Source organism: Haliaeetus albicilla, chromosome 11 (genome assembly GCF_947461875.1).
Source record: "Haliaeetus albicilla chromosome 11, bHalAlb1.1, whole genome shotgun sequence".
In the NCBI taxonomy this organism is placed as follows: Eukaryota; Metazoa; Chordata; class Aves; order Accipitriformes; family Accipitridae; genus Haliaeetus; species Haliaeetus albicilla.
The window spans coordinates 22,082,657-22,110,072 of NC_091493.1; the positions used below are offsets into that span (position 1 = coordinate 22,082,657).

Below are 27,416 nucleotides of genomic sequence, written 5' to 3' on the forward strand. Positions count from 1 at the left end.
GTTATCTCAAAACCGAGCATGGAGGAGGCACTCCAGTCCATGTGCCTGTAGATTTTTTTTAACTTAACCTTATACCTGATGACACAAAAGTATGTTTGCATTTATGCTGACCAAAGGTGGAGTTTCCTCTTGCAGGTCGCAGTGTTTTGCTGCTGTGGGAATTTCCAGAAAGAACTAGATGACAGAAAGGAAAAGATGTGTGTGGATGTGGCATCTGCACCCCTCTAGCAGTAAGAACCTGAGGGCTGAAAGCATCTGTGCCATGGTGGAAAAGATACATCAGAGCAGCAGTCCATCCGTACCTGACGGGCAGTGTGCACTGCACTGAGGGACAGTGATGGAAGTGCCTGCAGACACACCGGTTTCCTTTCCCTTTCTCCTTTCTCTCCTCCCCCTGTCCATATCCACAGCCTTGATCATGGCAATTATTGCAGTTTGGGGGACAAGGCGATTAGTAAGCTTTTCAAATCTTCTTTTTAAAAAGAAGTCTGAAAAGAAAGATTAAAAAAACTCAGCATCATTTTCCACAGCTAAAAGCCCCTCTGCATTAGTTCTGTTCCCTTTAAAGTCTGGAATGCTTCTATTGGGTGGGGGTGGGGGGGGCACATTTTTCTGTGTCCTAAGCAACTACAAATTTCCATAAATTAGAAACACATTTAAGTTTTGGAAAACAATTGTTTGGCAGTTGTTTTTACAAGAAAAACATATGCAAACACAACTCCAGAGTATGCTACAAAGACCTTTCAGGTTGGATTGTACGGCGCAATGCAGGACCAGCCTAAATGTTTGAGCAAACTGGCACATCAGCTAAGCCCACGGTCTTAGATGCAGTTTACATGTAAATGTGATGTAGGCTTGAACTGATTAGTCTCAGTCAAGGTAATCTGGGAATAAATCCACAGGGGTTTTGTATTTTGAGAGAGTCCAAGATGAGTCATTTTTTTCAGATACAGAACTGTACCTGCTTCAGAAAGAGTTGCATGGATGTAGGCAGGTAATAGTTGAAGCTTAATTCTTGTGCATGAAAGCAAGAATAAGTGAAATGGCTGAAGTGACTGCTGAGTCCACTAAGATAAAGCTACATCAAAGAGTTATTCACTCCTTCCAATAACATTGAGGGGCAATGGATGACAATTAAGTGTTCTGTCATTACAAATTGCTTCAACACTAATTTAGAGATAGAACAGTTGGATAGCCCAAAGAGATACTAGTTTTTCATTTAATCCAGATAACGCACTAGATTAGATTAACCAAGTCACTAAATCCATTAATGACATAGATTGTTTTTCAAATCATAAAAAAATCATAGCTGTAGACTGTGTTGTTTTCCCCTGTAAAGTACTTGCATTTGATCAACACAGATAAGGACAAAGCCTTTTTCAGAAGTGAATAGTGACTCGGCATGGCTCTAAACTTTATACACGCTCTCTGAAGCACCTGAGAGGCACACTTTCCAGCAGTGCTGAGAACGCACTCACTGAGCAAAAACCTGTCCCTTTGCAGTATTGTATATTGTTACTTCAAAATTGCCAAACCTGGTATCATTTAAAAGGCTTAGCCTAAATTTGAAGAGTAGTGCTAAATTGCCAGTGAGAATTTGGGAACTCCTGCAATTTGTAAGATCAGACTAAGAATTCAGTATTTAACCATGTGCCTAAGAACTAAGATACAGTTACAAAGAGAAATGCATAAAATCTTGCTTCTTTGACCTTTATTAAGTTAGGATTTCTAAAGATATAAAGTGGACAATAGCAGCATCAAAAATCTTATTTTATAGCTTCAAGGTTCTGTGCAAACATTATTTACTCACAAATGACAACAGATTAGCTTTCGGCAGATTAGATAGGAAGTCTGTGTGGCACATCATGTCACGTTATAATGAGGAAGGAAGCTAGAAGAATCTTGGAACAGAAAAGAGAAAGTTGGTTTTGGTTTTCTGACATAAACCCTTACAATAGAGTGTCATGCCATTTGTCTGGTAAAGACTTGTGGTAAAGACCATGGGGAAATGCAAACATAGGAAGTAACTTCTGTAAATTCCTGTTTTAAAATTTCAGCACCATCAGTACAGAGAACTTGCTGTGCTCTCATGCTTGGTGGTACAGTATATGCTGAACTTTCAATGAAAACAGGAAAAAAACCCACTCTTACTTGCTTTCTTTTCAGTATACATTTTCATCTATATTTTGCTTTTCATTGAATTGCAAATCCCTGAAGTTACATGTTTGTCTGGGTCTTCTGCTCATGAGTTTCTCATACATACACCTAAAGTTATATTATTTTTCACTGTTATAGAAAGTGCTTCAAAGTACATGCAATACACAAATGGTTTCAATCCCTCATGGTTTAGAGCCTAAGTTACCTTCAAAGTATTGGAGAAAGAGGGACAAGGTATGCTAGGATTATGTCATGATGACAAAGTACAGATATTTCTAGCATGGAATTCAAATAAGCCATTCCAGACATGTACTAGTCAAATTTTCTTTTGACAACTATTTTGTTTATTTGGTTTATTGGGTTTTTTTAGTATTCCAAGTTCATGCAATAACGAGCCTTTAAACCGAGATTCCAGGTCTGATTGGCAAGAGGTTCAGTACAGATATCACCTGGGGGAAATTTCATATTTGAGGAAATGCATTCTTGGTGTGTGTCTGAAGTCATGCAAACATTGTGGATGTGAGGGAGAGAGGCGTAGGCAGGACCATCATGCAGTACATTGCCTCCTTCCATTGTCACTTTGATCATCCTCACTGCTGTTATGCTACCCTGTCAATGCCAAAAGAGACTATCATCTCACTTGACTTGACAAGAGCAAGCATGCTTTTGCTTGCAGCTGACTAGGACTCTTTCTCCCATAGTAATGTATCTGTTGTATCAAGTCTTAAGCTTCACACAAAAAAGCGGAATAATCCCCGTGGGTACAACGACAACCTTTCTTACAGGATTTTATTTCTTATAGTATTTTCTTATAGGCTTCCTATAGCAACGTATCCAAGCAGCAGTTAGTCTTAACCTTGCTTACTCAGAGAGCCAATAGTACATGAAACAGACTGTTATAGTATATAGTTACAATATATAGTTATAGTATAAGATATAACTCATTGAAACCACAGAGCACCATTGTCAGATGCTCAGTATTTGCCAAGCTGAATTATGTGGGATTTCTAGAACTGAGAGGGTAACTGGGGTACCTCAAAATGGCTAAACAGCTCAAAGAAATCAGAGACCCTATTTTGCCTCCTGCATTTGGCAGAAAAAAAGAATACTTCCCTCTCTTTGTAGCACATCCCAAAATACTTAAGATTATAATCATCAGAAAGATTGGGAATTCTTTCAGCTAAATAGATGCATGGCAAAAATTCCAGTTTTGTATTCTTTTAAGCCTCGGGTTTTGCTCTCTGGATGTGTCATGTTCTTACCACTGAAAAGAAGGGTTGCTGTCGTGTGATATCCAGAGAGCAGAGGGAGTAGTTAAGTATTAAGATTGCAGCATTTCATACTGTTTATGAAGATGTTTATGAAAATTATTTTCTGTTATCAAAAAGATGCAGTGTCCAAAAGTGCTGTTCCCTTTATAAGTTCACATTGTTGGAAATACTAAGGGTTCGCTCTTCTCCTGGACAAACAGCCTCTGTAAGGTCACACAACCCTCTAGACATAACACAATGACAAAGACATTTTTGGATGATGATGCATAAGTGTTCGTTATGCACTCGCTACATTATTTGCACTTTCTCTGTTCCCTTCAGTATCCTGAGAAGTTTATTAGTAATACAGGATAGAAGATTATAAGCATTAAAATGTTATATAGTGGCCATAAGAAGTCCATACAGATCTCTGCTGAATGAGACATGGAAGACCTGCTTATCTCATCATGCTTATTTTTTTCAGTGTGACTTCTGTGAGACTACATGGCAATGTTTTATATATAACTGTTCTTTTAGCAACATGTAGCTGTTTTGTTCTATGGTTTAGGATTCTGAAAGGTTTGATTCTATTCCTCTGAAATCTGCTTGAAAGAATCACCTATTTTGTAGAAACCTGTTTATATTCCTTGCCAGGTTTTTGTATGCAAGTAACAATTAATTGATGTGGTTGTAAAGGACCAGTGCTCCCTTTTATTAAGGGGCTGCTTAATGTTCTGCTCTCTCAATTTAGTGAAAAGTATTCAAGCTTCTTAAAAATGTAATAATAAAATTTCACTATGGTTTTTTAAACTGCATTCTTTAATATTCTGTTTCTACAAAGTTGAAAACTATTTAAAAATAACACATGATTCTAGAGAAAAAGTAAACGGTTCACTTTTGAAATAACATGGCAATATTTTAATAAGAAAAGTCTGAAACTCTGAAACTCAAATAAATGACACCTATGCAAAAGGAATCATACCTGTTCCTAATATGAACAGAGGGATGAATAAAATGAAACAGAATATAATTTTAAAAGAATGACCATATTTATTTTCTATTAAAAACAGACAGTACATCAAGGTTTAAAATATAAATATCAAAATTATTGCAACAGTTAGCCAACTAGCTTTGTTTGGCAGCAATATTTTACAACATCATTGTGCAATAATATGCTCTAGCAGATTAAACTCCACAAAATCCATGATGTGTACCTTTTCTGTTTACATCATAAATCATCCTACAACAGTAAGATAGTTGTTCTGGTGTATGTATAAAACATCATACAGTAATACAATACATGCTTTATGAAAGCTGGAAAGAAGGAAAGAAGAGAGAATGTCTCTTAATGCTTCCCTTACACCTTTGACTCAAACAAATTTAAGCAACAGATATTTACCCTCCCATTTGCAGTCATTTAACATAGACAGTTCCAAGTATACATACAAATACACATATATTAAGAGGATTTGTTATAAATAGCTATTGCTTTTACAGGCAGCTTCAAATATACAATCTTCCGCATGTCTTTGAAAAATTAATGTCCCCGTTTAGTCTATAAAAAAGTAAGAGTTTGTCCACAGGTAAATATCCTTAATTAGAATGTGACTCTGTGAATGTCCCGAAGAGTTTGTCCCAGTGGGTGAAGTAAGGAGCATAGTTTGATTTGAATTTGAGATGATGGAGATCATGATGTGGTGCTCCTCCATATAAACCAAAAGGCACAAGTCGGTGAGTTGACCACGGAAGGTCATATCCTGAATGGTCCTCCACTGACAACCAAATGTTTACAAGGAAGAAAATCATTTCTGTCAAAGGATGGCATCCGAGGAGCACTGGGTTGATAGCAGCAAAAAATCCCAGTGAGAGCAATTCCCATACACTGGAATACTGTGTAGTAAGAGCAAACGTTGACACATGCTTGTGATGCACCTTGTGGAAAGTCTTGTAGAGCCAAGGCACCTTGTGATGAAGCAAATGCCACAGGAAGTACTCAAAATCAAACAGAAGCAGGCAAACTCCTACTTCCAGCAGGACCTCAGGCAGCTCTGGAGCTAACACTGGTAGATTCATTGGTCTCCAGTACCAGTGGAGAAACGTCACCGGGAAGATCAAAACAACATGGTGATACGCACTTTGAATAATGCAAGGCACCATCATTCCAAGAGTTGGATAGTTCTGTGGCTGGATTTTGTATTTTCTCAAGTTTGGTAGTCCAGTGCTTAAAAAGTCCAGTGCAATATATGGAAGACAGAAAGCCATGTATGCTGTAAAAGAAAACAGCACTGGAAAAAAAGGTGACTTGATCAATGGCTCCTTTGCTGTGACAAAGTCCCAAAGAGACTGAAGGCACAACCTGTCCCGCTGTCCAGCCATCGCGTAGCTGAGCAGCACTCTGTCCGACAGGCTGCAGTTCATGCTGATTGCAGTCTGAGAGGTCTGTAAATCCCGCAAGCCTTTATCTAGCCTGCTCAAGGGAGAACTCCGCCCATCAGAAATCCTCCTTACTTAGTAATACGTAGCTTTAAAGAGGAAGTTCCCTTTCCTGTTATACAGAAGTGGTATAATGCATTACAATCTCAGAACAGAATTATCCAGCCAGAGTAATCACTGGAGCTCTACAAGAGACTTGCGTGATAGGAAAAATAAGCAGAAATACAGAATTCTAACACTGGAATTCAGAGAAAGAGGGTAGGAACATTTTCCACTCAAGTGCACACACTTGAAAAACTGCTGTCTCTTACTAATTTTAAACTGTGTCATCCTTTGTTATCCTTTTGCCTTTATAAGTAAGGAAATACAACCTACCATTGATTTTTTTTTATGTGACTGCTACCAAAGATGTGTGTGTGCCTAAACCCCAGGTCTGACCTGTGGCTGTTTGGCGGGTAATGGATGTGTGCAAACACACATTTTCTTAATGATCCCTTGGGTATACAACAGGTTAAGTCGAAACCTTAAGGAGACCTACACTATGCTTCCAGTCTGAATGTGATGGCTATGACTTACACCCATCTACTTTTGAGGTCATGTTCTCCTTTATGCTCCTGTATCTACTTGACATGGCAAAATTCACCTGACTTGACTAGATGCAAAACTGAGCCAACAACTTTTGAAGAAGAAAATATCCCCCAGTAGCTGGGAAGAATACAAGGTAAAATCTCATTATGCTTCCAAACAGATACTTAGTGACAAGTATTATTTTTGCATTAGTACAATATTCACTCCACATCTCAAAAGCATTTTGAGCAATATGATAGGGAAATCATTCTTTACACAAGTGTCAAACTAACTTATGCAATTAAAAGATCCACTGGTTAGACCTATGTCCTGTAAAGGGTCTTCCTTTGACGATAGGCAAGCACATAGCAGACAGAAGCTAGCAGGCTTTACTCGCAACATTTCTAATCTGATAAAAGTATTTCAGGGGTAAATGATGGAGGTTTTGATTTAACCACTAAGACATCACTTGGTTTGTACTTTTAGAAAAAGACAAACAAAGCTTTGAACATTTAGGGAAACAGAGCTTGCCATCAGCTTCCTATGAACTCACCTCTTTTGTAGGTACAGCACTTATTCTAATATTGGAAATGAGCTCAACTTCCTGGATGACTTTATTAAGCTTGTTCAGACAATTTTAGTTCTTTGCTATTCAGAAAAGAAATCTGATGGGGGGAAATGGGAGATGGAATTTCCTTGCTTCTCAGTAATTAAGAATGATTAACTAGCAGTGACCTTTTCTGAACTACGCATGGACTTCTCCTAATACTTAAGCTTGCTTTCAGTCTCAACTGTTCTCAAGAGATTCTGCTCTTAAGGAAGTGCAGATTTTGCTCTATCCTTAGACTTCAGGGAGTTTACTGAAACAGTAACATTATCTGTGCTATATTATTCAGGCAATCAGAAGTTCTTTCTTGGGGACAGGTATGGTACGGCCTTCAGAGGCTCTAGCCATTGCATATGCATTTTAGAAATAGATTCAGATTCTCTGCTGTTGTGAGACTGTTCTGTTGAACTCAATTAATTCAGACTGTTGAACACAGCGAAACTAAAAGCCAGCGAGAGACACTAATTTAATGGATGAGGATCGATATCCAAGAGCTTCATTTCAGTCTTCTGATTGTATTTTATCCCGACCTCTATTTCACAATAAGGACGTGAAAAATGCATTTGTGACTCAATCACCGGCTGGGTCTGAAAATAGTCCTGAGAGGGATGCCTTCTGTTGATTTATGCAGTTGCAATTAGAAATTAAGCCTCCCGGCTGGGATATGTGATCCTCTATTTTATTAGAATTATTCGGGGACTAGATTTATTCTATAACGTATTCCAAAGGGAGATATAGACAGAAATTGCTCAGCTGCCCTAACGACTCTCCTCCGGCTGAGTAGTCCCTACCAGCCACCTGAAGCCTCCAGCAGTTTTAGAACCACTGCCGCCTGTAAGCTACGATTTAAAGAACGGGCATTTTGCCCGCCGATTAGGTCATAGAAAAAAAACATTCTGAAGTCCCGTGAGGAAAAATAACGGCATTCTGCAGTCTCATTACTGGCGCGTCCCGCAACATGGAGCCCAAGGAAGGCTCAGGGCGAGCAGCCCCGCGGCCGGGGCAGCCCCGAGCCCGCTCCGCACGCCGCGGCGCCGGCCGCGCAGCCCCCCGCGCCCCGCGCCCCGCGCCCCGGCTGCCGGCGCGCCGGGGGACGGGCTCTGCGGGCAGGGCTGAGCCCGGCCCGGCACCCGGTCGGGCTCGCTCGGCAAGCGAGTGCGCTCAGGGGGACGAATGCGCACGCACCAGGGAGGCCGAAGCCCCGCTCTCCGGAAACCGAGTCCCAGCTGTTCGGCTCGGCCACTAAAAGGCACTTATCACGCACTGCTGCTCCGCTAGAGTGGGTTTCTTTGTCAGAGCGAAGTACAACGTGAAGACGAGACAAAGGACAGGCAAATCCCTTCTGTACTTAACTCAGCAACACAACCCCAGCTTTTTTCGCTCAACTTGCGATGCTGCCAAACTTTCCCATGTGTTGCGAGACGCTAAACGGGTCTCAAAAAAATCAGGACTCCTGCTGCAGAGTTTAGGTTGAAGGGCACATAGTTTGGAATGAGGCCCCGCAAAGGGTCTTAAATAGATTCCACATGAGCACAAGAAGCAAGCACCTACCCCGGGCTCCACTGTTAGGTACAAGCTCTAAGGTAAACAGCAAAACACTAAGTGGGTAGGAGAATGAGGGAAGGTTAGCAGGAGGGAACACCAGGCAGGGAAAACACACTGAAACTAACGTCACAGCAGCAGAGGCAAATCTTCTTTTTCCCTCCTCCTCTTCTCCCCCTCTGTGCGGCGGGTCTGTTGTTGTACCAGCGATAAGGCGACATCCCAGCGCGTGCTGAGCCTTCTACCAGGAAAAGGGTGCTGGGGAAGAGGGCTGATAACTTGCTCAGGACAGCAGCAGGGAAGCGGGATAGCAACCCGAGCAAAGGCAGGCAGAGGCGGTCCCCTCTCGTTTTAAAAGAAAGTGTTACCATGCTGGAAAAACACGATAAATGTGAGGTCCTCGCATCCTAACTCACCTTGGTCCGAGAGCCTGAGTGCAAGGAGACACACTGCTCAGCAGGACTCATGGCAGCTCTGCGAGGCTGCGGCTCTAAGCGAGCGCTTTATGCGCCCCCCCCGCGCTGGGCTGCAGCGGCCTCTCCGCAGGCAACAGCACCCCCCAGCGCAGAAAGGCACGGCCCGCAGCGCCGCTCCCCGCAAACCGCCCGCCGCGGGCTGCGCCGCAGCGACGGCTCTCCAAGTACGGGGTGGCGTTCTGTCAGCCTTACCGACACCGCGAGGTGCTTCCGAGGCTTCCTTAAGACCTGCGGCGGTAACAGAATGCACGCCGTTCTGCTGCGGGACGAAAGGTTGGTAGGCACAGATCTGTCTACAGGCCGTAGAGCCGTAACGGGTTGGGAGGGAAAGAGGGGGCTTGGCATACTTACCTCTTTTCAACCTATAGTCTCCTTATATTTAGGCGTACTGAGATTCAAGCCCAGGGTCTGAATCCGAAGCAGGGGGATGAGCCTCTGCTCCTCGCATCCCAGGTAAGCAGCTTGAACGCTGAGCCCATGGGTACGCCGAGTACTTGAGGATGAAGAACACACGTTCGTCTTCAGTTCTGATGAAAAACTTTAGCCTAAACACAAAATACTTTTCTTAACAGAACTAACACATTTTCTTAATCAAAATATTTTCATAGCAACACTCCACCTCCCCAACCCAGCTTCACTGAAAACCTCTCCAGCCAGCGTGGAAAGAAGGCTTAATCAAAGGTCTTTTTAATGCGTTCCTAACAACAGCTAGGGATGGAAAGCTGCCAGCAAAGTGAATTGTTAATTCTCAAGCTTTACCTTACCAGGATGAGTTTTCAAACTAGTAACCATCAGGAAAAGATCCTAAAATTCTTTCATTCAGAATTCATAATTCAGTAGTGAGAAATGGATTTGCATCCTCTACAACTACACACATTCATCATTTCTGGAGGAGTCAGAATGCGATACAGGCACTTTTCAGCTCAGTATCCTCAGAAAATAAGGCTCAGGCAATCATGTTACAGGTGTGGCTACTGTCCATCCCACCTTCATAATTTTTTATTTCATTGATGATTTCAATGATTTTGTTCATATAAAGTTATTTGAAAATAGGCTACTGGAGAAGAGAGGCCATTATTAGCATGCTCATGATGGGCAATGCTGCAGCAGGAGTATATGTTTTACAAGACATCAAAGAAAGAGAGAAGACATTATAAATGCTCTAATTATAGGAAAATCTTCCACCAAGAGCTCTGTTTTATTATATATAAGAAAACCTATTCAGCCATCAAGGTTTCTCTCTCTTATCTTACAGAGTAAAGCCATTTGTAACTTTTCATTATATTAAAGTATTCATGTTTCCTTTTTTTTGGTATAGCACGTTCACCATAGAGTAATTTACAGAAAACTGGTTTATTTTGTTCCCAAGCTGACAAAACTGTTTCTCTTACAGGGCCCAAGGGAGTAGGAGCTCTTTTACCACAACATCCTATGCTGAGGCACTTCTATGTTGAGTTGATGTGTAAACTTTTGTCAGTGTAATCACTAGCTGCAGAATCACTAAACAGTGTAAAAATGCTCTGCATTGAGCTAATACATCACTCAGTACGCACCACTAACATAGACACACTCAACCATCCTTAGGCCTTCTGCATCAAATGAACAGTGTGAATATACTTGCAGATGACTATAAAAAAAATCCTTTTCAACTTCCAAGCAAAACACGTGGACAAAACCACATGCCTTTGTGTCTGTGTAAGCCCTCATATGCCCGATTGTGTTGTACATCTCTAAGTCAAAGCCCTGGCTCGTGCATTCACTTCAGATGCACACAGGTCTGTGAGTCTGGCAATCCATCAGCTGAACAGGGACTACTTTCTTCTGGCTTTCTAGCATAGTTTGATCATGTCACTAAATGCTGAGACTAAGACAGCAGCACGTGTCTGATGCCCTCTGTTATGCTGGTACGCTTTTATATTATCCAAAGCTGACATTCAGCCAACCTTCAACATCATATACACACACACCTATAACACAAAGATGTCTATAAAACAGGCACTAAGATCTGCTTTGAAAAATGTACCATTCATCACTGCTCATTCTTATTAGACCAACCTTCTTGCTCTTCTGCTCTGTGTTCAGGGTCTTATTTTGCACATTTCTTCCCACTGACACCTCTCCAAGTTTGTGTCACACAGTGCTTGTAAATTTAACAAGCCAGGGAGAGCAAGCACAGCAGCACACAATTCCCATAGACATCCCTGCTCCAGCGAAGCAGAGAAGCTCCATCCATAATGGCTTTTGTGTAAAGCTTCCACTATTCTGGCCTCGTTTCCAGGCACACAGGGGTTTCATCAGCTGACAAAGCTGGCAACACATAGGATTTAATACACCCTCCTATCTTGACTGCACATCTACTGTATTCAGAATGTACAGAAAGGTACAGCCTGAGTATATTTATTATTGAAGATGACAAAGGTCAAAAACTGGGTCAAATGTACCATAGCAGAGGTTAGTTCCCTGCCTTACTATGTGGTTAAATGCTATGTGTGAGATTACCAGACAGTCTGTTAAGCAATCCAATTACCCAGGGTTTAAGAATGTGATACAAGAAGCTTTCCACCATGTCAGTGGTTTGAAAGGAGCCTCACCTTAAGGCTTAGAAAATGACTCTGTCTTGTGAGCAGTTCTTTACAATTGGTACCTTACTTAAAAGTCTCAGGGAAGTCCCCCAAAACAACATGAATGGCCTTTTAGTCTTAGGAAAAGCCTCTTTCAGGGCAAAACTAAAACGGAAGCTCACTTGGCTATTTTACTTTCGTATGAGTGGATCGAGAGCAGCCCTGTGGAGAAGGACTTGGGGGCGTTGGTTGACAAGAAACTCAACATGACCTGGCAATGTGTGTTTGCAGCCCAGAAAGCCAACCGTATCCTGGGCTGCATCAGAAGAAGCATGACCAGCAGGTCGAGGGAGGTGATTCTCCCCCTCTACTCCGCTCTGGTGAGACCCCACCTGGAGTACTGTGTTCAGCTCTGGGGCCCCCAACATAAGAAGGACACGCACCTGTTGGAGTGAGTCCAGAGGAGGGCCACGAAGATGATCAGAGGGCTGGAGCACCTCTCCTATGAAGACAGGCTGAGACAGTTGGGGTTGTTCAGCCTGGAGAAGAGAAGGCTCCAGAGAGACCTTGTAGCGGCCTTCCAGTACCTAAAGGGGGCCTACAGGAAAGCTGGAGAGGTATTTTTTACAAGGGCATGTAGTGATAAGACAAGGGGTGATGGCTTTGAACTGAAAGAGGGTAGATTTAGATTAGAGGTAAGGAAGAAATTCTTCACTGTGAGGGTGGCGAGGCACTGGAACAGGTTGCCCAGAGAGGTTGTGGATGCCCCATCCCTGGAAGTGCTCAAGGCCAGGTTGGACGGGGCTTTGAGCAACCTGGTCTAGTGGAAGGTGTCCCTGCCCATGGCAGGAGGTTGGAACTAGATGATCTTTAAGGTTCCTTCCAACCCAAACCACTCTATGATTGTACTTGTTCTACAGATGTATAGCTGTAAAAAACACTCAGCTTTCTGGATTCTGTCCCAAAGAGTCACATGTATTCATGAAACAACAAGAAGTGAAACACAACACATTGCTCCAAACTCCAAGCAAGTCTCATGTTTATTGAAGTACTCAAGTTTAATAAACATGATGCACATGGCTCTTGCTGTATCACATACCCTCACAACTGCTAAGTTACCCACTGTGGAGTCCTACAGAAACTTCCTTTCAGCACAGCAAGGTGAAGCAAGTATGGTTGCTACAAATATAAAGCAAACTTAAGAGGTCCTGCTAGGAATCACAACTGAAATATCATGAACAACTTTTTCCTTAAACAAAGCCTGAGGATTCCATGAGTCTGAATTAGGAATAAAAAACCCTAAATAAACAAACCCTAATTTATAACTAATGCATATTTTTGCATCTTTTTTTACAAAAAAAGTTTGCTTCAGCTTAAAATGCACTATTTTCTATGCCATGTAGAAAAGGCTTTTTATCCTGTTGGGATTACTGACAGAAGTCTGGGTTGAATCCAGCCATGGCACAGAAATTATCATCTGGACTGAGGCAACTGACTCTGGACATTGTTCATACATCTACATTTGGCATGGAACTTTTGTGCAATTCAGAGGACCCAAAGTCCTCTGCATGGTCAATGGAAAGAGCAAGGCACCTATACTGCAGACAATTACAGCTCTAAAGTCAGACCCCTGAAAGAGACGTGAATTCTCTCCCCCCATTAAATGGGGTCTTAGCCCCATTTTGAAGTAGAAACTGAGACAAATGGAAACTGCCGTTAATATTGCCAGGCTTCACCAGGGTGTTGTACAGTTCCTGAGCACAATGGTGGCAAGCAACACCTAAGCAGCTAAGAAATAAACAGATCTTCAAAGTAGCAGATGATTAAGGGGAAAAGTCCATGCAAATTAAGTCACTCAAGCCATAGAATTAATGCTTTGGCTCTTCCCTCACCAGTAGTATACCGGGGGAGCTTGTTTTCTAGTGGTCAGTGCAAAGAAAACAAAACACAAGTATGTTACATCATTCTCCTTGAAAGCCATAACCCATTGACAAAGCTAACTGAAAGTGGTATTTCTTTTAACCGCTTCTCTTGTTCCAGGAATCTGCAAGGACAAATAACAATCCTTATCCATAGCTGGTACGTGAAACATGAAAGGCTTCAGGGACACTGTTAAATCAAGAAAAATGCAGCAATGAATCAGTGCCAAAATAGATTTCAACTGACAGTGGTGATCTTCTCTGGCTTCATGACAAATCTTCTGGACAATATTGAAAAAGAAAGTCACCTGATGTAGCTAGCTTGTATGTGATGGCTAAAACAATAACACAGCAAAAAAGTCACTAAGTGCTTTTTAAAGTACCAGCACCAAATGGGTCACTGCAGTACAAAGAGTACCTCTGAAAGGTACTCAGTAGTGGCAACACACTGAGAAATGGCAGTGTTTTATGCACAGTGAAATACTTACTGTTTTAATCGTCAAGCACCTGAGGTGCTGAATGGACTAACTTGTCTTTCAGACATGTCACTAAATTTATATGCACATGACATACTCCTTTTGTGCAAAGTAACACTGCTGGTTTTTGAATACCATGCCACTGTGTGCAAAATCAGCAGGACACAATGAGGATTTCTGCGAGAGAGAGAAATAATACTGAGAAAAACAAACCAAATATGAATCCAGTTCAGTAGTCATTGCTGGCATTTTAAAAATGCATCATAAATAAACAATGTAGTATTATTGCCAGAAAAGCATATGTTCCAAAAAGACGAATTCCTGGTGAACTAATACTCTGACATACCATGCCAGTTTAGAGATACTTCCTAATCATGTTAATTATTTCATTATACATGCGGTAAGGTGCATCAAGGCCCCAGATGAAATCCAAATGTTCCCATTCTGGAATGTTTTTGTGGTAAACCAAGTTTGTGATCTGAGTGAGTAGCATAGCAACATCCTTTGGGTCTGCCAGCCAGTCCTGTCCACCAGTCCACACCGCAGTTGGTACAGTCATCTCTTTTATTTTGTAGAAAGGGGGAGTAGACTGAGGAGGGGGAAAGTGAAAACAAAAACATTAGAAAGAACAACTCTTCAGTGTGATACTACACTGCAGTGTAACATACTAGCAAGTGCAAGAAGAATGTGTCAAGATTCTCATTTTCTCTTCCTTTCTTGGGCAGCTAGAGATGGAGATGGAATCCTGACTCAACAGAAAATGTAACTCCAAGAGTCCTACAATATTATAGCACGCATAGCCATAAAGATGTGGTTTGAGGAGTTTACAAGACAGTCTCAGAGAATGCATCCCATTTGAGTTATTTCTAAACCCTAATCAAATACTAAAAGTGATTGCCACTCTGAAAGTACGATACTGCAAACTTTCCCAGCCACTAAAGTGGCAAAATATTTTTAGTATTGCACACAGCAATTTAGAAACAAACATGCATGGAGATTAAACAGGCTGAAGATAAGCGATACGCATGAATTGAGAGTCTAAGCCTTATCATGAGAAGTGCAGTGGGATCTCATGATCTAGGCAGGCAAGACCACCCTCAAGAAACTGTGCCATCACAACTTTGTATCCAAGCATGGGCTCCATACTGACTTAGGAGTACCTCAGACCTCTATAGTCCTGCCTTTTTTTTTTTTTTTTTTTTTTAATGGCAGATCTCCAGTTGGTTACTGGGCAACACTAGCAGCTCTTTAGCATGCAGCGTAAACACAGCACCCAGAGAAGTGCCCAAGGACTTTTTTTGTGATGCTCAAGAACTATAACATATCCATAAAAGACGTCTACCTGGTTGTAGTGAGCCATATTTGCAGCCTTGCTTCCCCAGTCATAAGCTTTGAGTTCCCCAGTCTTCACAGCCTAGAAATAAATAAATATTCACACATAGAAAGAAGAACTGCAAGACTTCTATTTCAGGAATAAAAAAGTATAGGTCACCTGGAGAATCGGCAAAGGCAACTGACACAAGAAACAGTGAAATGCCAAGTATTAACAAGAACAAGTGTCACTGCTTTGCCCAGTGTCACAGGAGAGGGAAACATTAACATTCAATACCATTAGACTTTGTCCCTTAAGATTTCATGGTCTTTCATAGCAATGGTAGGAAAGATTAAGGAAAACAGTTTAGTGCATCCAAAGCCAGGATGTGCCAGCTCCATGCTTACTTCTGAAATATTTACCTTGCTGTCTAAATGTATATGAACACAGCATGGAGCTTTTTTAGAAAGTCTACTCTGTATGATTTAATTATTATTTTTCAGAAACGGAAGTCTATATAACAGGGATCTGGGAAAAAAAAAAGTCTTCACAAAATTCTTCCCAAGCCAATACTTGAACAGCTATTTACAGCAAAACACACTGCTGCTGAATAGATGACCAAGTCCAGTGACAAGATCACAAGTAGCACTGACCGCTGCTTCCATGGCAAATGTCTTCTTGTATTTGTCAACCTGCTGAGCAAGCTTCAGGCACAATAGCATCACAGGCATGAAATCGTGCACTGAGGTGAAATTCAAAATACACTAATAAAATAGAAAATCAAGCCAAGCAGAACAGAACAGAACAGAAAGCCTGCTGCTTTTCACTGGCTAAAAATATAACTTGTAATCAAAACTGGATTTGCAGAAAGGGGAGCAAATACTTGTTACAGCATCTCTGAGTTAAGTTATTCCATTGTATTCTTTGTTGACCTGAAGTACTTACAGTTAGCCTATCTTCAAAGAAATAGGGGAGAGGGGTGAGCCACCCTAAGTCTGCATCATCAAAGCAGCTGCAGTGAACAGCTGCCATTCAGACAATTGGCAGTTCCAGAATTTCACTTGGGCTATGTTACATATATATTTTGGCATCTTATTTCATTTAAATATCAGGGACATCAATATTCTACAAACAAGCTAGAGTCACAGACATTTTATATTCTGGAAACTCTACCTGGCTCCAGTGGATCATGTTTTGTACAGATGTCCCTGCAGGGCAGTGTGTTGAATACACATCCACTCGGCTCTGCAACAACATAATTAACATGGTTTACTTCTCACAGTGCAACAGTGCAACCATTACTGCTTGTTGAACAACTAACAGAAAATTTTCCATTCCTCTCAAAACTGTTATAAACAAAAGTTAACTAGAGCCATATATACAGAAGAGGTAAAAGGTTCAAATGTTTTGGGGATTACTTAAAATTAACCGCAGAACTTTAATGCCTAACTTTAAACCTGATAATGATATCCACTCAGCATTTTTTTATATATTCAGAATATCTTTTAAAAAGTGCTAGTATTGTAAGAATTGGGAGCACATTAACTAATATTTGGATGGACCTCCAGAGAAACCTTGCATTACTCTACAGCTAAATTAGTAACTGTCAATCCAAACTGATTCAGAACTTCATATACTTTGAGTTTAGAAGTACAAAATACGCAGGCAAACTTAAATCCTGGCAGAAAAAAAAACAATCAACCACCAATAAAACCATGAAAACTGTATGTGCTGGCAAGAAAAATCAAAACCCACACTTTCACCTTGATATAAAATACAAAAAAAGCACATTTTTGCACACAGAATGGTGAAAAAAATTAATGCTAATTGTATCTCACTCCAGTAAAAAAAATCCTCAGCCTTCATCTACCTGTGGGTAAACTGATACCAGGTTCTACTTATTTCAGGGATTTAGAAACACTTTAAGAAGCATTATGAAAAAAGGTGGTCTCACACCAGTTGCTGTTAACTTGCTTTTAGATAACAAAACAAGTCCTATGAACACATCCTTTGGAACTAGAACCACAGATGAAGCCATCAGCAGAGTCAGAAATTGGTCCCAGCAAAAATAATTGCACACATCCACCGAGAGACCAGAAAACTTCAACAGTTCTCCTGAAAATGGTTGAAAACTGTATCTTTATTCCTCACTTCCTTGCAAAAAGAATTAAATACTTGCACCATCATATTAATTCCCTTCTTACCCACTTCTCCCAACAGATCTAAAATAATGTATATTAGCTTTCCAGTAACACTTTAAAAGGTTAATTCTATCCATCCAAACTGGGCAACTACATCTATACCAAGGACAGATATTCATCCAAACTCAGTATGATGAAGGCAGCATTATTTTTTTTCTAATTACATGTAAAGGACAATCACTACAGTGATACACAGTCAATACTGTGTTAGAATTCACAATAACTCAGCTATTAAAAGTCACCAAAACATACCATATTCAAGTTCCTCTCATTAAAACCACACAGAAGAAAGAATAAGTTGCCGCAAAGGTCATCAAGTATTCTGTGTGTGCAAACATGGGTAGCAAGCCACTTCAGCAAAGAATTCTGAGGGAGGAATTGTTTCTTTCCAAACATGTCCTACAAAATAACACACACATAGGACAAACATAATTGCATAGAATGACCTGGATTTAGTTTTTACACTACAACATTCTTGAGGTAATTTTTTCCATTTGCACTGGTGACAGGTGTGCCATACGAAAATTATTTATCTCCTTATCAACCTCGTTTATAGTCCAACAGGAAGGTCATGGTTAGTGCTTCTGCTACCAATGATGCAGTCCATTACCCTCAAAAAGTATGTGGGAAGTGGGAACATCATTAAAGAATTCCAAACCTCACCTCAAATTCTAATCAGTTTTAAATTCAGTATTTTACAGAAGTACTACATAGCTTCTTGTCATCAGAGTTGTTTAAGGTTAAAATATTTTAGAGCTACATCTGCTCATGTTAAATGGCTTTGTACTTGCAACTTCCTCTCTTCAAACCATGGAAGAAAAACAAGCAGCATGAGCTGTGGTGGACACTTCCTCCTGATGACTATTTTTAAAATGGCCAAGGATTTGAAAATGGCCCACTGAGCACTTCCTTAAAGAGTGACACAGCTCTTTAAAGATACAACTGACACATGGGTTTGTGGCTGTCATGTACTTCTGCACTCCAGCTTTTTTGCAAGTCACCATGAGAATCAAGTTCCTCAGCACAACCCGAACGTCTGCACAGGGCACTGATCAGCTACTATCCTTATTAGAAAAAGTTCATTACACGAGGAACAGGAGACCACAATTGTTAGTTAACTTTTACGTATCTGCCTTTTGAGCAGGAAACTAACAATGCAAACAGCTGCGCATTAAATCTGTACAAGGTACCTTAGAGAAGGGTTTATCTCACAGAACAAACAGCTCTGGGAATCTCCACGGGTGGTGGAAAGAAAAGTGATCGTTAAAAATGACACATGGCAAGCAGAGTGTTCATGATGTCTGACTTCAGGCACTTAGTGCAGCCTGCCAGTCTGCCTACATTCCCTTTGATGTTAAGGGCGAAAGGGAAACTCCTCCACAGGATGATTCACAGCATCTAAATAAAGCTGCTGCTCTTCACCACCCTCTGAGGGATCCTCTTCTAATACTAAATAGTTAATTGTGCAACAAATCTGTTACAGTTCATGACAATTCAAAAGTATTCCGTATAAAGCTATCATATGACTGTTCTAAAACAGGCCAACTATCTAATTAATCATGTGATTTCTGTAGCGTAAATTCTAGAAACATGTAAATGGAAAAACATAATTTTATTCCATCTCTTAAGTTGTAATTGTAAAATACTACTTTAAACTGATGCAAATTGTCTCATTAGACAGCAGTAAAGCCAGAGAAGCCACTGCTTACTTCCATAGCATTATTATGGAAAAACTGGCCCAGTATTCTTCTCAAACATGGTAATCTAATCACAGCTATTAACATTCTTTGCTATGCTGTTTTCAACTAGAAAAGGGGACACCTGGTTTGGCTTAAAACATTTACACTCAAATACAAACCTTGAGTAGCAGGTCAGGAAACACTCCCAATTTTGCCAGAGGACTAGTGGCAAACTTGACTGTAGCTACTGGTGCCAAGGCAAAGAACATTTTGATTTTCTTAGCCAGCTGGGGCAAAGTTGAAAAAGCAATGAAAGCTGTAAATAATATGAGAATAATTAACAAACCTCACTGACACAAGTTAGATGAGAATTTTACCTGGCAGTGATTCTATAAAATCTAAGATACATTGAGTGTTTATAGTTTCATTGTTGTCTCTAGGATCAATTTAGATATTTTAAATTAAGCTAGTTACTATGGAACACAAATTAAGAGGCAAATCAGAAGGATTTGTTTTCTTCTGAAAAACAAGTTCATGCTAACTCACTCAACACTCTTCCAGCTCTTTCTATCTGCAGGTCTAAAAGCACCTGAGCCAGGCCTTACCTACAGCAAAATACTCTGGAAGTGGGAATCTTTATTCTACATGTCTGATGATTCTAATTTTATTATGCACAGTTCATCAATTTATTTTAATAGAAACTGTACTGGTGGCTACCGGTCACTTCAATTTATCATTTCAATAGCTTCCCACTTTAAGTAAACACCAAAAGGTTAAGTCTTTTCTTTTTAATGTTGATAAATATTCCAGGAAGCAGCTAAAAACCAGAATGAGTAATTTCAAAAGCCCTAGTTTTTCATCATTAAACCACATATGTGGAACTTGGTATCATTTCAAACACAACATATTCTAACGAATGCATCTCTTCACATACCCATTGTGGTGCCCTGTGAATGGCCAATGTAAAATACTTGTTCCTGGCCAGTCTTCTTCAAAATAAAGTCCACTGAGGCTGGAATGTCATACTTGGCCATTTCATCAAAGCTACAAAGGAAAGATAAAAAGTCAGTTGTGTAAGTAAAGTTATCAGCGTGGAACAGCTGCACAGAGCTTTACTGCATTGCAGATCAGTTGTCTGGACATAAAGAAAAGCTTCCTTTGGATGAAGCAGAACACTCTGGTGATTGAGTCTTCACACCAAGCACTGGTGAAAGCAATTGACATTCTGCTCGCCACATATGAAGGCTGTCTCAAGATGCTATACTGACCACAAAACTCCCCTTTACTGCCCCTACATATGTGACAGCACAGGTAACCAGAACAAAAGCATCTTGTACATTCACAATGTGACTGAGCCGAGATGATGGGCAAAGAGATGAAGAGAAGCCTGCTCACAAACAGCGTGTGTAGTTTCTCTAGCAAGACGAGGATACCTGAAAACCCAGAATTCTTCTTGCTTCACTGTGAAGTGTGTGTGTTTCCTGGACCAGGTATTCCCTCTGCTGTTTCCCAGCCATACATCATAGCCAGCGTCTGCCAGCATAAAGCCAAGGCTGTTGTAATCCAAGTTAGTGATCCAATTGCTGGCATCTGCAAGCAAACCATGCTGCAGAAACACAGCAGGCCTTGGACCTGAAAAATAAAGCACTTAACATAGCTTCCTGTTCATCTGGAATTGAATGCCCAAGAATAATTCAAGTGAGTTACTGAAAGTCTGCTTTAGATTTGCACTTTGAATGTTTAATCTACTTGACTTAATCTACTAAGATTAGCAATTTGTATAATACTCATAGTGCCATGAAAACCCACATTTTCACAAAAAGCTACTTTTTATTATTAAGAATTTTAAACTAGCAACTTGTTAGTTTCCTAACTAGAGCAAAAGACTCCTTGAAGTTCAAAACAGACAGCAAATGTGCAATAAGCAAACATGAGAAAAGCAGGAGCTACAAGAAAAATGCAGGTAGCCCTTAAAACTGTTTCAGGCTCACAAATACTCAGCAAAGTGGCCCAAACACAGAGACAACTAAACTACTTATGACCCTTGCCCTGTCCCTAAATCTGGGGAAGGCATTCCCATAGATGCGCTACTGAGATCTTTGTTTTCCAGTTAAGACAATGCCAAACTAGGGTGCTGAGCTGTGGAAATCTCTGCAAGTGGTGGTACTGACTTTGTCTCTACGCAACATCCTTCCATTACCAAAGCTCTGGCAGAACCTGAAGAGCAGTAGCCAACAAGGGAATCTAAGTTTCAAAGGACTTTCTCCCCTTGGCTTAAATAGTTAACCACAGTCAAGACCCAGGTGGAATTTAGGAAGCCTCCCTCCTGACTTCCCCATCCTTAAAAGGGAAATGACACCTTTATGTGGAATGCAGATTAGAAAATTGAAGGTTCCTGCTTATACACAAAGAAAATAAATTAACATACAAGCCTTCAGGAGGAACATGACCTTCAGAAAATTCAAGGCCTGTCTCTGGATCACACAGTAGCACAGGTGTTTTGGGGTGGGTTTTTTCTGCTTTAATAACTGAAATCTGATAACACGGTAACTTTAGCTCAATGCCAGAGATTACTCAGGAATTTACCTTCTCCAATGACACATCATTCTATTACAATACTAACTCACGCAATACTTCCTCCATCGATAATTTAGACTTGGATCTTTCAGCAGAAACAGCCAAATCACAACTGTTTCAGTCACCTACATGCTCCATTCCAGGTCGTGTCTATAAATGTTTGCTGTGAGTTCCAAAATCCAAATTAGCAATATTCCTCCCTCCTGGGAACATTTATACCTGTGACGAGGAACCTTTTCAGTGCCTGCTTTTCCCATTTTGTTAAAAAAAACATGTTGTGGCATGCTGTGCCTGCAACCAGAGCAGATCTCCAGCAGTGCCAAACTGGCACTGGAGACAGTACAGTTCAACTCAGCTTTTTACTCCTCTGCAGTAATACTTCACTGCCTTATGAACAGCATGCAGGATTTTCAAGCCTAACATTAAATTTGTTTTCAGTAATGTTCACTTTTAGCTTTGATACCTTCTTCCTGATGTCAAATATAGAAAATCCTGTGGTAGATTCGAAAGTCCTGTTTTAAATTAAGTTAGTTAATCATTTACAACTTCAAACAATTTTCATAATACCTAGAGAAGCAGCCAAGATCATTCTGATCTTTTCTATTCTTCCTGATTAATGGTGCCTCACCTGGAACACCAGTTCTGATCCCTTCTATTCTCTCTGATTGATGATGCGTCCCTCTTGGCAGGAAAACAAACCATTGACCCGATACAGAGCAACTTAGCGGTCAAAGCGAGGAGGCGATACCTCCCCAAGCAACCACCGAAGACCACCAGAGACTCCTGCGCATGCGGAGAAGGCATTTGATGTACCATGGTTATACAATCCTATGCATATGCATTAGATAGTTTGAATATATATACTAGGTAGGAGTAGTTTAATAAATTAGATGCAATTGTTACTGTATAAAAGGGACACAACTGATGAATCTGGTGTGCTTGATTTGGGGAAAGTCCACCGAGTACCCTGTGCAGAATAAAGCAATCTCCCTCCTGAGATTTGTCTATTGCACAGCGGGTAACAAATCCCTTTTAGGACAATGTTCCCTTTTACTAAACTCAGATCAACCAGGTTTTGTTTTTTTGAAGAACAGGCTCTCCTCAAGCTGCTACTTGCATGTTTGCATGTTTCATAACATAGGAAGAGGAAAACTGTTTATGTTTTATGCTTTAATTCTGTTCTCCTATTAGCCTCCAATTTCTGTCAGTTCCTTTTTCTCTTTACCAAGCAGTCACCAGATCTGCACATGAATTGCACAATCATATGACAAACTGACTTGGACAATAATAATCTTGTATCACCTCTGATCCTAAAAAACCCAGAAGGGGAATAAGAAAGGCAGGTCCTTAAACTACACTTTCTGCTATGGAACTTTTTGTTCACTGCATCCCCAAGAAGCTGAAGACAGACTTACTTCCATGCCCTTCTTATCCACGCTATGCAGTTGTTTTAGATTTTTAGTTAATACTAAAACCAAAAATCATTGATGTTTTGCTTTTAGGTTCTCTGGACATTTTCTCTCTTTTTTTTTTTTTTTAGCTGAAGAAATGTAGGTTTTGTTCCAAACCATCATGTGATACGTAATTCCAAGGGATCCTATTCACATTATGCAGGTATTGCAAAAGAAGAGTTATGGCATATATACGCTAAGTCAGCAGTAAGACATCATTGGTATCTTTCTGAGAAAAGATACCAAGTCTATAAAAACTTAAGATCAACATGAACTTTGAAATCTTCATTCTTCTAGGAGACCATACTTCCCCAAATGTGCTCAGTAATCCTTGTTTTTAAAATTAAAGCACTTTGCAAAACATGAACTTGGGGTCCAGGGTGTGGCAAGGGGAATGTGGAAAATTCCCACAGGTCAGGAAACTTCTGTTTGCTTATGTCATCGATGAAGGATTCGACAAAATCAACAGGTACAAAGGCAGCCTGTCTTTTTCCTGTGGGCTTCTCTGAAATTCCTAAGTACAAAGACACCTGCCAGGTTTGACTGGCCTTGTCCATGCACTGATCTTTACACAGCCACCTTGTGAGAGACAACGGCCAGCGCAAACATCCTAACTCATACAAAACCAATAGATAAGGTCAGGAAGACTGTTGCTTGGCCTTTGGCAGAGAAGAGGGTTTTTCCACAGGTCTTGTTCACACTCAAGGCTATAGAACTCACAAAATAAATCAGTGATTGTTCTATGTTTTCACCTCTCATCCTGCTTTTTTTTTAGTCCGAATTTTTCTGAGGCAGTCCTTAGAATACTTACAGCTTCTATGTGAACAGGCTGCTGTTGTATGCGTGCAGTTGTCTGTAGGATCTTTTATAAGGGGTGGCAACAAGACTGATACCAAATTCAGCCATTGCTCTTCAAATACACTGTTAATTCCATACACAGTGTACGAGGACAGCAAGTCAAAGGCTACGTGTCTCTCCTCTTCCACATACATTTGACTCATATTTAAAGCATTCCATCATTCAGTCCTTGCAAAAACCTTTGCCCGTATCACTCCCTTAAGTTTCAGCTTACATTCCCCCTACATTTCCTCTCCCCCACCTCCTCACCTGTACACCCACTGCATCCCTTCCATGGTTTTATACCAGCTTTCACAGTAATTCTTACAGCTTGTAACAGTGCTCTGGTGGCATACGCCAATGGTCCTCCCAGTCCCCCATCAAATCACATCCATAAAGCAACCTGGTCTGGGCTGACTGTTGTCAACTACCTGTTACATGTCCTAATTTGCAATATATTTTTAAATGTACTGTACTCAAGATGTTCTGAAGGGATTTTATCTTATTGCATTGTTTTACTTATTTAAGCAGCTGTGTTAAATATGACACCCCAGTAGTATGCAGTATTGGTCTGGCTTGTACCTTACTGCAAAGGGAGCTTCAGAGAGGTTAAAATTAACAAACAAATTTTTATTTTATGCAGAAATCAGGCAGTAATTATTTTGTGAACATTCTAGTGGGAACTCTTGTTGTTTAGTTATATTTCACCAAAAGAGGCATGTGAACTGTGCCTACTTCTGAAAATGGTCAGGCATTTTTAACAAACTTATTTGTTTGTTTATATGTTTGACTGCATAGGACATTTAGTCTGCAATCTTTTTCTAGATTATTACAGGAACAAAAGTTTTATAAATCAAAGAAAGCTTTTTCATGACTTCCCATTTTTCCAAGCAGACATAAATCTTACCTTTGCTTCTCTCATGGCCTTTTCTTCCATAAGGAATTCTGTTAACAGAAAGGATATACCCATCTTCTGTTGTCACTTCATACTCCTCACGAGGGTATCCCCTGAAGGTAATAATTTGACTCTGAAGAAAGAAAAGAAACCGCCTTGGAGTGAGACTGCCAGCCTCCTCAGTTCATTAACATGTGCAAAATACTCAGGGTTCCTTCCAAAGATGGCGATGTGAAGTTAAAGGATGCAGTAGGAATGTGCCATACCACCCACCTATTCGATGTACACAAGTTTTCTTAATGAGACTTATCCCAGTACAGAGTCAGGGACTAGCCAGAGCACAGACCTTATCCTGGGAATGTGGGAGGACTCGCTAGCCTGCCCCCATCCACTGTCATATTAGTTACTCACACGCTGCTTACAGTGAGAAAGGAGACTGAAGTGTTGAAAAGGAGATTATGATAAGAGGGCAAAACACCGAGACACGGATTTGGGAGACAAAAATTGAAACTGCTCTCATGGAAAGCAGTATCTTTCAGTAACAAACAAGTGAGGACAGCAAAAAGCCACTGGCACCACAGCAGCATATGGAAGAAGAGAAGACTTCATCTCTCCTGAAGGGAAACATTTCAGATTTATAACTGAACTTAGTAAGCCGAGTTCTCTGTTATACAGAGGACACAATCGTGTTTAGGCAATGTGCTGAAATGAACCACAAACACAGCAGCCTTAAAACACTAAGGGCACACTCTTCACATGTGCGAGCTGTGGACATTGCCACACCTCAGCTTGCCATTTCATGTGCCACTTCTTACTCACCTTTCTCCTCAAACCTTATGTCTGTTTCAGAGCTTTTAAGTGACTTTGCTGACAAGCCAAACAAGAAAATAACAATAAAAAACCCCACACTTGTTTAACACTATGATTTCATTAATAGGTTTATCTCCCACCTCCTACGTCTTGGGCTTTATGTTATTTTCATTTGATGCAACTCCATCAGGACAGAGAACTTGCTATATAATTGGTTTTATGACACCAACCGTGCCTTGAGAAAATGTAAAAAATGCAAGACATGACTGGCATTCTACTCTTAGGCTGCTGGGCAAGGAAGAGAAGGAGCATTTAATTAAACGTGCTATTTCTTTTAAATATATCTTTAATCATCCACAGTGACATTAACATTCCAAAATTATTTTAAGGCTAAATTCCATTCAAATGCTATTAGCTTTAGACTAAATTACTATTTTCAGTTCTTGAAATGATATTTAGATGATACTGAGGACTCAAGAACTTCTTTTCTTAGAGACCTTAAGCATTTCTAGCTTGAAGTATCTTCTCGCCCGTGTGAAAAAATGGCACAGTTTAGATGGGGCAGAGGAAAGAGCAACTAATACCAGTTACTAACAGCAGGTATTTCCTGGAGTTGGCTATTGCAGCAGAAGGAGAATAAAGTTCAGAGAGTCAGTGCTGGATGGGGAGAAAAGCAGCTGTGGGTCAGAACGCGGGAGCGTCGTGCTGGCAGCCCAAGTACGCTTCACAAACATGCGCTTTCCTAGCAGTTAACGAGAGCGTCCCGACTGTAGCAAAACCCACAGGTCTGGATCAGAAAACATGCGAGAGAAAGATCCGCCACAGGCAACAGGGGGGCAAAAAGGACCTGGAAGGCGGAGAAGAGAAAGACGAGGTGTAGGCAGAGGGTGTCAGCAGCAGCAGCAGGCTGACCGCCGACCAGGGGCTGAAGCCTCCCGGGGCTCCCGCCGCGGCTGCTGAGGGCGGCAGGCACCGGGTTGCGCCCGTGGAGCCGCGAAGGGGCCGCCCGCCGCCCGGACCCCCCGGCCCGCTCCTCTCCTCGCCCCGCTACAACCCCACGGCCGCCGCCGGCGACAGGTCTCGGGCACTTCTCCCCCCCCGCCCCTCCGCGCCACTCACGATGTTCATGTTCGTTTCGGGGTCCACATTTCTCCTCCCTGCGGCGAACGCGCCCGAGCCGGCGACGCTCTGCAGGAGGAACGCGGCGACCACCAGGCCCCGCATGCTGGCCCCGCGGGAGGGAGGGAGAGAGAGGCGGCAGGTCCCGAGGCTCGTCTGCTGCCTCCGCCGGGCGCGCAGACCGCTACGGGGCCGCGTCACAGGGGCGGGGGCGGCCGCCCGGCTGACGGGGCGAGGACGCGGGCGGGCGCCGTCCTCTCAGCAGCGGCGGCGGCGGCGGGGCGGCCGCCGCGGGCCGGGGGCGTTGTCCGGCCCCGAGCGGCTGAACGAGCGCGGCCGGCCCCGCCGCAGGGCGCTGCCGGGCTGCGCGCCCGGGCGCGTGCCGCGCCCCTTCGCGCCTCCCCCTCCGGGTGACCGCGGCCCGGCGGAGCCACCGGGCGGCGGGGCGCCCCGCCCTCCGCGGAGACCGACCTGCGCTCCCGGCGCGGATGAGCGCGGCGGGAGGAGGGCGCTAGGCCGGCGGCGCGGCGCGGCGCGGCGCGGCTCA

At 41.8% G+C, this 27,416-nt stretch overlaps 2 protein-coding genes across 2 annotated transcripts; both read right to left on the reverse strand.

Annotated features, from left to right (window-relative positions):
* Positions 1–4,434: 4,434 nt before the first annotated feature.
* Positions 4,435–12,153, reverse strand: CH25H (cholesterol 25-hydroxylase). Its single transcript, XM_069796580.1, has 2 exons — positions 8,973–12,153; positions 4,435–5,952 (listed from the first exon to the last, which is right to left on the reverse strand). Exon 2 carries the CDS (start codon positions 5,823–5,825, stop codon positions 5,001–5,003), a length of 825 nt encoding a protein of 274 aa, XP_069652681.1. The 5' UTR covers positions 5,826–5,952; positions 8,973–12,153; the 3' UTR covers positions 4,435–5,000.
* A 462-nt stretch (positions 12,154–12,615) lies between these two features.
* LOC104311018 (putative lysosomal acid lipase/cholesteryl ester hydrolase) lies at positions 12,616–27,225 on the reverse strand. The gene is made up of 9 exons (XM_069796579.1): positions 26,870–27,225; positions 24,953–25,073; positions 20,614–20,812; positions 20,115–20,224; positions 19,360–19,496; positions 17,754–17,900; positions 16,474–16,545; positions 15,331–15,402; positions 12,616–14,577 (listed from the first exon to the last, which is right to left on the reverse strand). Exons 1-9 carry the CDS (start codon positions 26,972–26,974, stop codon positions 14,344–14,346), a joined length of 1,197 nt encoding a protein of 398 aa, XP_069652680.1. The 5' UTR covers positions 26,975–27,225; the 3' UTR covers positions 12,616–14,343.
* Between the last annotated feature and the right edge of the window lie 191 nt (positions 27,226–27,416).

Excerpts from the sequence above, each read along its gene's own strand:
- LOC104311018 (XM_069796579.1), bottom strand. The coding sequence starts at position 26,974 with ATGCGGGGCCTGGTGGTCGCCGCGTTCCTCCTGCAGAGCGTCGCCGGC. Across the intron at positions 20,813-24,952 it reads AGGCCATGAGAGAAGCAAAG|GTCCAAGGCCTGCTGTGTTT; the intron begins GTAAGATTTATG and ends TTTATTTTTCAG. Across the intron at positions 19,497-20,114 it reads TTCACAGGGCACCACAATGG|CTTTCATTGCTTTTTCAACT; the intron begins GTATGTGAAGAG and ends TATTATTTACAG.
- CH25H (XM_069796580.1), bottom strand. The coding sequence starts at position 5,825 with ATGAACTGCAGCCTGTCGGACAGAGTGCTGCTCAGCTACGCGATGGCT.